General features: G+C 41.5%; 1 protein-coding gene across 1 annotated transcript in view; it reads right to left on the bottom strand.

The window, feature by feature from the left end:
- NOS3 (nitric oxide synthase 3) overlaps positions 1-11,517 on the bottom strand; it is a 300,784-nt gene extending 289,267 nt beyond the window's left edge. Inside the window, exon 1 of the mRNA XM_075580452.1 lies at positions 11,339-11,517. Coding sequence (XP_075436567.1) covers positions 11,339-11,445 — 107 coding nt within the window. The 5' untranslated portion in view covers positions 11,446-11,517. The remainder of the gene's footprint in view (positions 1-11,338) is intronic.
- Positions 11,518-12,103: the final 586 nt, after the last annotated feature.

The following is a 12,103-nucleotide window of genomic DNA, read 5'->3' as shown; positions in this document are numbered from 1 at the left end:
CCCGGTGCCGGGGAGAGGAGGGTTACCCGGCGCTGGGGGAGGAGGGTTACCCGGTGCTGGGGGAGGAGGGTTACCCGGCGCTGGGGGAGGAGGGTTACCTGGCGCTGGGGGAGGAGGGTTATCCGGTGCTGGGGGAGGAGGGTTACCCGGCGCTTGGGGAGGAGGGTTATCCGGTGCTGGGGGAGGAGGGTTACCCGGCGCTGGGGGAGGAGGGTTACCCGGCGCTGGGGGAGGAGGGTTACCCGGTGCTGGGGGAGGAGGGTTACCCGGCGCTGGGGGAGGAGGGTTACCCGGCGCTGGGGGAGGAGGGTTACCCGGCGCTTGGGGAGGAGGGTTACCCGGCGCTTGGGGAGGAGGGTTACCCGGCGCTGGGGGAGGAGGGTTACCCGGCGCTGGGGGAGGTGGGTTACCCGGCGCTGGGGGAGGAGAGTTACCCGGCGCTGGGGGAGGAGGGTTACCCGGCGCTGGGGGAGGAGGGTTACCCGGCGCTGGGAGAGGAGGGTTACCTGGTGCTGGGGGAGGAGGGTTACCCAGCCCTGGGGGAGGAGGGTTACCCAGCCCTGGGGGAGGAGGGTTACCCGGCGCTGGGGGAGGAGGGTTACCCGGCACTGGGGGAGGAGGGTTACCCGGCGCTGGGGGAGGAGGGTTACCCGGCGCTGGGGGAGGAGGGTTAACCAGCCCTGGGGGAGGAGGGTTACCCGGCGCTGGGGGAGGAGGGTTACCCAGCCCTGGGGGAGGAGGGTTACCCGGCGCTGGGGGAGGAGGGTTACCCGGCGCTGGGATAGGAGGGTTACCCGGCACTGGGAGAGGAGGGTTATCCGGCGCTGGGGGAGGAGGGTTACCCGGCGCTGGGGGAGGAGGGTTACCCGGCGCTGGGGGAGGAGGGTTACCCGGCGCTGGGGGAGGAGGGTTACCCGGCGCTGGGATAGGAGGGTTACCCGGCACTGGGAGAGGAGGGTTATCCGGCGCTGGGGGAGGAGGGTTACCAATAAGTGCTTCAGACATAAAAGTGACATTTTGGAAGAGGAGTCCCTGCCCCGAAGAGCTTGCACTCTAATTGGTAGGTAGGGGAACATATAGAGACAGTAGGAGGGAGTTCTGGTAAGTGCGTCTGCAGGGGGCCAAGCTTTATGTATCATGTGTATAGTATCAGCCACAGTGCTATTCATATGCTTCTTTAAGCAAGTGTGTCTTAAGGTGGGTCTTAAGGTGGATAGAGAGGGTGCTAGTCGGGTACTGAGGGGAAGGGCATTCCAGAGGTGCGGGGCAGTCAGTGAGAAAGGTTTAAGGCGGGAGAGGGCTTTAGATACAAAGGGTGTAGAGAGAAGACATCCTTGAGTAGAACCCAAGAGTCGGGATGGTGCATAGCGAGAAATAAGGGCTCGGCACCCCAAACCCACCTTAGCAAACTTGACACCCTCTACAATTCAATATGTCGTTTTGTTCTCCAATGCAACTACAACACACATCACTGCGAAATGCTCAAAGAACTAGATTGCTCATCACTCGAGTCTAGGCGCAAAGTTCACCTTTCCTGTCTTGCCTTTAAATACTTTCTGGCCAAGCTACCCAGCTACCTGAACAAGCTCCTCACCCCTACCACATGCAGCACTTATCATCTGAGATCTGACTCCAAAAGACTGTTCATGGTCCCAAGGCTCCACAAAGTATCCGGCCGTTCCTCCTTCTCTTACCGTGCACCCCAAAACTGGAACAACCTACCGGAAACTCTCACAGCCGTCACCAGTTTAAGTTCTTTCAAATCTAAGGTTGTCTCACATTTTAATCTGGTCTGTAACAGTTTCATACGCCCATAATATATATTACCTGTAACTGTTACATACGCCTATAATATATATTACCTGTAACTGTTACATACGCCTATAATATATATTATCTGTAACTGTTACATACGCCTATAATATATTATCTGTAACTGTTACATACGCCTATAATATATATTACCTGTAACGGTTACATACGCCTATAATATATATTACCTGTAACTGTTACATACGCCTATAATATATATTATCTGTAACTGTTACATACGCCTATAATATATATTACCTGTAACTGTTACATACGCCTATAATATATATTACAGTACCTGTAACTGTTACATACGCCTATAATATATATTATCTGTAACTGTTACATACGCCTATAATATATATTACCTGTAACTGTTACATACGCCTATAATATATATTATCTGTAACTGTTACATACGCCCATAATATATATTATCTGTAACTGTTACATACGCCCATAATATATATTACCTGTAACTGTTACATACTCCTATAATATATATTACCTGTAACTGTTACATACGCCTATAATATATATTACCTGTAACTGTTACATACGCCTATAATATATATTACCTGTAACTGTTACATACGCCTATAATATATATTATCTGTAACTGTTACATACGCCTATAATATATATTATCTGTAACTGTTACATACGCCTATAATATATATTATCTGTAACTGTTACATACGCCTATAATATATATTATCTGTAACTGTTACATGCGCCTATAATATATATTATCTGTAACTGTTACATACGCCTATAATATATATTATCTGTAACTGTTACATACGCCTATAATATATATTACCTGTAACTGTTACACACGCCTATAATATATATTATCTGTAACTGTTACATACGCCTATAATATATATTATCTGTAACTGTTACATACGCCTATAATATATATTACCTGTAACTGTTACACACGCCTATAATATATATTATCTGTAACTGTTACATACGCCTATAATATATATTATCTGTAACTGTTATATACGCCTATAATATATATTACCTGTAACTGTACATACGCCTATAATATATATTACCTGTAACTGTTACACACGCCTATAATATATATTACCTGTAACTGTTACACACGCCTATAATATATATTATCTGTAACTGTTACATACGCCCATAATATATATTATCTGTAACTGTTACATACGCCTATAATATATATTACCTGTAACTGTTACACACGCCTATAATATATATTACCTGTAACTGTTACACACGCCTATAATATATATTACCTGTAACTGTTACACACGCCTATAATATATATTATCTGTAACTGTTACATACGCCCATAATACATATTATATCTTACTGTGCATGCAATGTCTTGTATATAATGTATACCCTGTTCATTTATGTAACTGTACTTGTAACCATGTATTATTTGTCTTAACTCTGTGCCCAGGACATACTTGAAAACGAGAGGTAACTCTCACTGTATTACTTCCTGGTAACACATTTTTGAAAATAAATAAATAAAATAAATAAATAAGGTGCTCCAGGACTTAGAAATAAATCTCGATTATTGCAAAACTATCAAGGTTTCGGCTCTTTAGGGTCCTTTCTCAAGATGTGTGTGTATATATATATATACAAACATACAGTACATACATACGTTTCTGTAAAACTGGTCTGGAAACCCTTGTATCAGACTGGACGAGGAATCACACCTGGGTTACTGCCAAAGATTACAGGTGGGTTTATTACTGAATCGTCCAACGTTTCGGTCCCATGAGGGACCTTTGTCTAAGTTATACAAACATGACATAGTCCGAGTATTTATACACACAAAGTATCTGAACCCTCGCACCACGCCTCCTGGGACAGCCCTCTGTCTCTGTGCGTCGCTCGCTCCTCTCACCGCGACACGTCACATTATTATCATCTCCACGCGTAGTGTTAGGGAACATGCGACGTGGAACTGACTCTTTCATCACCAGGCTGTACAATGCCCTCCATTCTCCTCTGGCAGTGAAAGGGTTAGATCACCGAGAGTTACATGGGTTGCCAGGACTTGTCTATAAACGATACCAACATAGACTGTGGCGCTGTTCAATAGCAAACCCCATACACAATGTTACCAGGTGATATACTGTATATACGGTGTGAGGGGCACTCACATCTCCTTAGGCCACGCGTATAGTGCCCGCGACGGGACGGGTGACGTCCCCCATCGCTGTGAGCGAAAGTTATATTTCGCTTTGCCGCAGTGTCGTGGGCATACTGGCATTTGATTGGTTCAGGGGCTGTCACATGAGGCGACAGCCCTTGAAAAATCAAATATTGCCAGCTACCAAAGTTCGCGATGTCGCATTGCCGCCGTCACTCTTAATATAAATAAGCGCGATAGCCAGTAGCGGGCATTATACGCACTATATGCACGGCCTAACACACATTGTGTATTAAGTACCTTTTGTTTCACAGACACACGATTCCACTGCCATTTGGCTGAGAAAGCGACTTGTTTTACGCGCTGCGCGTCGCGTTCTGTTCTCACGGCAAAAATAGGACGTCACTGAGATAGCACTGAAATTGTAAACACGTCTCACATTCCCCTGTATTGTGTCTGCCGCGTTATCTCCCTGTATACAGATAAAACATGCGTATACCCGCATCCTTAATAATGCCCACGTCCAACACATGAAACACACTGTACATACTGTACCCCACATACTGTACCCCACATACTGTACCCCACATACTGTACCACCACATACTGTACATAGAGTACCCCCACATACTGTACCCCACATACTGTACCTCCACATACTGTACCACACATACTGTACCCCACATACTGTACCCCCACATACTGTACATACAGTACCCCCACATACTGTACATACAGTACCCCCACATACTGTACATACCCCCATATCCATAATATTATCCCACGTCCAACACATAAATATATACTGTACATACCCCCATATCCATAATATTATCCCACGTCCAACACATAAATACATACTGTACATACCCTCATACCCATAATATTATCCCACGTCCAACGCATAAATACATACTGTACATACCCCCATACCCATAATATTATCCCACGTCCAACGCATAAATACATACTGTACATACCCCCATACCCATAATATTATCCCACGTCCAACACATAAATACATACTGTACATACCCCCATACCCATAATATTATCCCACGTCCAACGCATAAATACATACTGTACATACCCCCATACCCATAATATTATCCCACGTCCAACACATAAATACATACTGTACATACCCCCATACCCATAATATTATCCCACGTCCAACACATAAATACATACTGTACATACCCCCATATCCATAATATTATCCCACGTCCAACACATAAATACATACTGTACATACCCCCATATCCATAATATTATCCCACGTCCAACACATAAATACATACTGTATATACCCCCATACCCATAATATTATCCCACGTCCAACACATAAATACATACTGTACATACCCCCATATCCATAATATTATCCCACGTCCAACACATAAATACATACTGTACATACCCCCATACCCATAATATTATCCCACGTCCAACACATAAATACATACTGTACATACCCCATATCCATAATATTATCCCACGTCCAACACATAAATACATACTGTACATACCCCCATATCCATAATATTATCCCACGTCCAACACATAAATACATACTGTACATACCCCCATACCCATAATATTATCCCACGTCCAACACATAAATACATACTGTACATACCCCCATATCCATAATATTATCCCACGTCCAACACATAAATACATACTGTACATACCCCCGTATCCATAATATTATCCCACGTCCAACACATAAATACATACTGTACCCCATATCCATAATATTATCCCACGTCCAACGCATAAATACATACTGTACATACCCCCATACCCATAATATTATCCCACGTCCAACACATAAATACATACTGTACATACCCCCATATCCATAATATTATCCCACGTCCAACACATAAATACATACTGTACATACCCCATACCCATAATATTATCCCACGTCCAACACATAAATATATACTGTACATACTCCCATACCCATAATATTATCCCACGTCCAACACATAAATACATACTGTACCCCCATATCCATAATATTATCCCACGTCCAACACATAAATACATACTGTACCCCATATCCATAATATTATCCCACGTCCAACGCATAAATACATACTGTACATACCCCCATATCCATAATATTATCCCACGTCCAACACATAAATACATACTGTATATACCCCTATATCCATAATATTATCCCACGTCCAACGCATAAATACATACTGTACATACCCGATATCCATAACATTATCCCACGTCCAAAGCATAAATACATACTGTACATACCCCATATCCATAATATTATCCCACGTCCAACACAAAAATACATACTGTACATACCCCCATATCCATAATATTATCCCACACCCAACACATAAATACATACTGTACATACCCCCATACCCATAATATTATCCCACGTCCAACACATAAATACATACTCTACATACCCCATACCCATAATATTATCCCACGTCCAACACATAAATACATACTGTACATACCCCATACCCATAATATTATCCCACGTCCAACGCATAAATACATACTGTACATACTCCCATACACATAATATTATCCCACGTCCAACGCATAAATACATACTGTACATACCCCCATATCCATAATATTATCCCACGTCCAACACATAAATACATACTGTACACACCCCATATCCATAATATTATCCCACGTCCAACGCATAAATACATACTGTACATACCCCCATATCCATAAAATTATCCCACGTCAAACGCATAAATACATACTGTACATACCCCATATCCATAATATTATCCCACGTCCAACACATAAATACATACTGTACACACCCCATATCCATAATATTATCCCACGTCCAACACATAAATACATACTGTACATACCCCCATATCCATAAAATTATCCCACGTCAAACGCATAAATACATACTGTACATACCCCATATCCATAATATTATCCCACGTCCAACACATAAATACATACTGTACATACTCCCATATCCATAATATTATCCCACGTCCAACACATAAATACATACTGTACATACCCCCATATCCATAATATTATCCCACGTCCAACACATAAATACATACTGTACATACCCCCGTATCCATAATATTATCCCACGTCCAACACATAAATACATACTGTACATACCCCCGTATCATAATATTATCCCACGTCCAACACATAAATACATACTGTACATACCACCATATCCATAATATTATCCCACGTCCAACACATAAATACATACTGTACATGCTCCCATAACCATAATATTATCCCACGTCCAACACATAAATACATACTGTACATACCCCCATATCCATAATATTATCCCACGTCCAACACATAAATACATACTGTACATACCCCATATCCATAATATTATCACACGTCCAACACATAAATACATACTGTACATACCCCCATACCCATAATATTATCCCACGTCCAACACATAAATACATACTTTACCCCCATATCCATAATATTATCCCACGTCCAACGCATAAATACATACTGTACATACCCCCGTATCCATAATATTATCCCACGTCCAACACATAAAAACATACTGTACATACCCCATACCCATAATATTATCCCACGTCCAACACATAAATACATACTGTACATACCCCCATATCCATAATATTATCCCACGTCCAACACATAAATACATACTGTACATAACCCCATATCCATAATATTATCCCACGTCCAACGCATAAATACATACTGTACATACCCCCATATCCATAATATTATCCCACGTCCAACACATAAATACATACTGTACATACCCCATACCCATAATATTATCCCACGTCCAACACATAAATACATACTGTACATACCCCCATATCCATAATATTATCCCACGTCCAACACATAAATACATACTGTACATACCACATACCCATAATATTATCCCACGTCCAACACATAAATACATACTGTACATACCCCCATATCCATAATATTATCCCACGTCCAACACATAAATACATACTGTACATACACCATATCCATAATATTATCCCACGTCCAACACATAAATACATACGGTACATACCCCCATATCCATAATATTATCCCACGTCCAATACATAAACACATACTGTACATACCCCCATATCCATAATATTATCCCACGTCCAACACATAAATACATACTGTACATACCCCCATATCCATAATATTATCCCACGTCCAACACATAAATACAAACTGTACATACCCCCATATCCATAATATTATCCCACGTCCAATGCATAAATACATACTGTACATACTCCCATAACCATAATATTATCCCACGTCCAACACATAAATACATACTGTACATACCCCCATACCCATAATATTATCCCACGTCCAACACATAAATACATACTGTACATACCCCCATATCCATAATATTATCCCACGTCCAACACATAAATACATACTGTACATACCCCCATAACCATAATATTATCCCACGTCCAACACATAAATACATACTGTACATACCCCCATATCCATAATTTTATCCCACGTCCAACCCATAAATACATACTGTACATACCCCCATACCCATAATATTATCCCACGTCCAACACATAAATACATTCTGTACATACCCCATATCCATAATATTATCCCACGTCCAACACATAAATACATACTGTACATACCCCATACCCATAATATTATCCCACGTCCAACACATAAATACACACTGTACATACCCCCATATCCATAATATTATCCCACGTCCAACGCATAAATAAATACTGTACATACCCCCATATCCATAATATTATCCCACGTCCAACACATAAATACATACTGTACATACCCCCATACCCATAATATTATCCAACGTCCAACGCATAAATACATACTGTACATACCCCCATATCCATAATATTATCCCACGTCCAGCGCATAAATACATACTGTACATACCCCCATATCCATAATATTATCCCACGTCCAACACATAAATACATACTGTACATAACCCCATATCCATAATATTATCCCACGTCCAACGCATAAATACATACTGTACATACCCCCATATCCATAATATTATCCCACGTCAACACATAAATACATACTGTATATACCCCATACCCATAATATTATCCCACGTCCAACACATAAATACATACTGTACATACCCCCATACCCATAATATTATCCCACGTCCAACACATAAATACATACTGTACATTCCCCCATACCCATAATATTATCCCACGTCCAACACATAAATACATACTGTACATACCCCATATCCATAATATTATCCCACGTCCAACACATAAATACATACTGTATATACCCCCATACCCATAATATTATCCCACGTCCAACGCATAAATACATACAGTACATACCCCCATATCCATAATATTATCCCACGTCAAACACATAAATACATACAGTACATACCCCCATATCTATAATATTATCCCACGTCCAACACATAAATACATACTGTACATACCCCATATCCATAATATTATCCCACGTCCAACACATAAATACATACTGTACATACCCCCATATCCATAATATTATCCCACGTCCAACACATAAATACATACTGTACATACCCCCATACCCATAATATTATCCCACGTCCAACACATAAATACATACTGTACATACCCCCATATCCATAATATTATCCCTCGTCCAACACATAAATACATACTGTACATACCCCCATATCTATAATATTATCCCACGTCCAACACATAAATACATACTGTACATACCCCCATACCCATAATATTATCCCACGTCCAACACATAAATACATACTGTACATACCCCCATACCCATAATATTATCCCACGTCCCACACATAAATACATACTGTACATACCCCATACCCATAATATTATCCCACGTCCAACACATAAATACATACTGTACATACCCCCATATCTATAATATTATCCCACGTCAAACACATAAATACATACTGTACATACTCCCATATCCATAATATTATCCCACGTTCAACGCATAAATACATACTGTACATACCCCATATCCATAATATTATCCCACGTCCAACACATAAATACATACTGTACATACTCCCATATCCATAATATTATCCCTCGTCCAACACATAAATACATACTGTACATACTCCCATATCCATAATATTATCCCACGTCCAACACATAAATACATACTGTACATACCCCCATATCCATAATATTATCCCACGTCCAACGCATAAATACATACTGTACATACTCCCATATCCATAATATTATCCCACGTCCAACGCATAAATACATACTGTACATACTTCCATACCCATAGTATTATCCCATGTCCAACACATAAATACATACTGTACATACCCCCATACCCATAATATTATCCCACGTCCAACACATAAATACATACTGTACATACCCCCATATCCATAATATTATCCCACGTCCAACACATAAATACATACTGTACATACCCCCATATCCATAATATTATCCCACGTCCAACACATAAATACATACTGTACCCCCTATCCATAATATTATCCCACGTCCAACACATAAATACATACTGTACATACCCCATACCCATAATATTATCCCACGTCCAACGCATAAATACATACTGTATATACCCCCATACCCATAATATTATCCCACGTCCAACACATAAATACATACTGTACATACCCCATATCCATAATATTATCCCACGTCCAACACATAAATACATACTGTACATACCCCCATACCCATAATATTATCCCACGTCCAACACATAAATACATACTGTACATACCCCCATATCCATAATATTATCCCACGTCCAACACATAAATACATACTGTACATACCCCCATATCCATAATATTATCCCACGTCCAACATATAAATACATACTGTACATACCCCATATCCATAATATTATCCCACGTCCAACGCATAAATACATACTGTACATACCCCCATACCCATAATATTATCCCACGTCCAACGCATAAATACATACTGTACATACTCCCATAACCATAATATTATCCCACGTCCAACACATAAATACATACTGTATATACCCCCGTACCCATAATAATGTCCCACGTACACTTTCCATTCCCCTGCTCAGTAAGTACTTAGGGTAGCCAGGTGGCTTCTCCAAAAATACTACACACAATGGTGAAAGGTGCGTCAGGTCACAATGTCCAGGGGGGATAATACCGGACACCCACATGTCCAGTATTACAGTACCTCTCATTTCTTACTGGACAGAGTATCCAAATACAGAACAGTCCGGTTCAATACCGGACACCTGGACACCCTATAAGTGCCACTGCGTGTATATAGAGGCTCCCCGACTTACCTGCTGCTCCCTTTCTCAGTGAGTGTAACTTCGTCTTCCCCCAGCACCCCCTGCTTGTGGCAGAAGGAGAAGGACGGCTGCAGCAGGCGGCTGGTGGCGTTACCCATGGGTGCCTCTCCTCGCTCCCTCTCTGACCCTCAGCAGGATGGGATTCTCATGTCCTCAGTGTAGCACAGGAACTGGCGTCTTCCTTTCCCCAAAGTAACAATACTAAGGAGGAGTCCTGCCCGAAACTGCAGTCTCCCATGTGACGGGGAGTCCCCCTGCGTTAGCTGCGGGGCACCTGCTTCTCTGTATTCCAATGCCCGGGCTTCTGTAACCACAGGAGTTGCGTGATCGCCCGTTTCCTCACTGCATAACGGCTGGGACCCTGAAGCAAGATTTATTACCGTGCTCTCTGATTTAACTCATTCCATGCCAGAGGGGAGGAAAAGTGCATGCAAGAATGAAAAGCAGGGCGAAGGGGTCTCTGTCCCAAAGAGCTAGCACTCTAAGGGGCAGATTACGAGTTAAATCATCTCCCACTCATGTCCATGTGATGTATTCAATATGTACGCCTTAAAAACTGAGCGGGGACAAAATATGTTCAAATGAAACCCCTTCAGGGGACCTGTTTGTAAATTAAAAAGCAGTGGTACCGGTTACTCTGTAATCCCGGCTCATGTGATCCCTACCAATCAGTTACCTGTTCCCATATACAATGTCTGTATGTTATTTGCTATTGTATTATCTATATCGCTCTCCTTTAAGAAGAGGTCATGGCGA

This window comes from Ascaphus truei (genome assembly GCF_040206685.1).
Source record: "Ascaphus truei isolate aAscTru1 chromosome 2 unlocalized genomic scaffold, aAscTru1.hap1 SUPER_2_unloc_1, whole genome shotgun sequence".
Lineage (NCBI taxonomy): Eukaryota > Metazoa > Chordata > Amphibia > Anura > Ascaphidae > Ascaphus > Ascaphus truei.
This window is presented reverse-complemented; position numbering and strand designations above follow the sequence as displayed.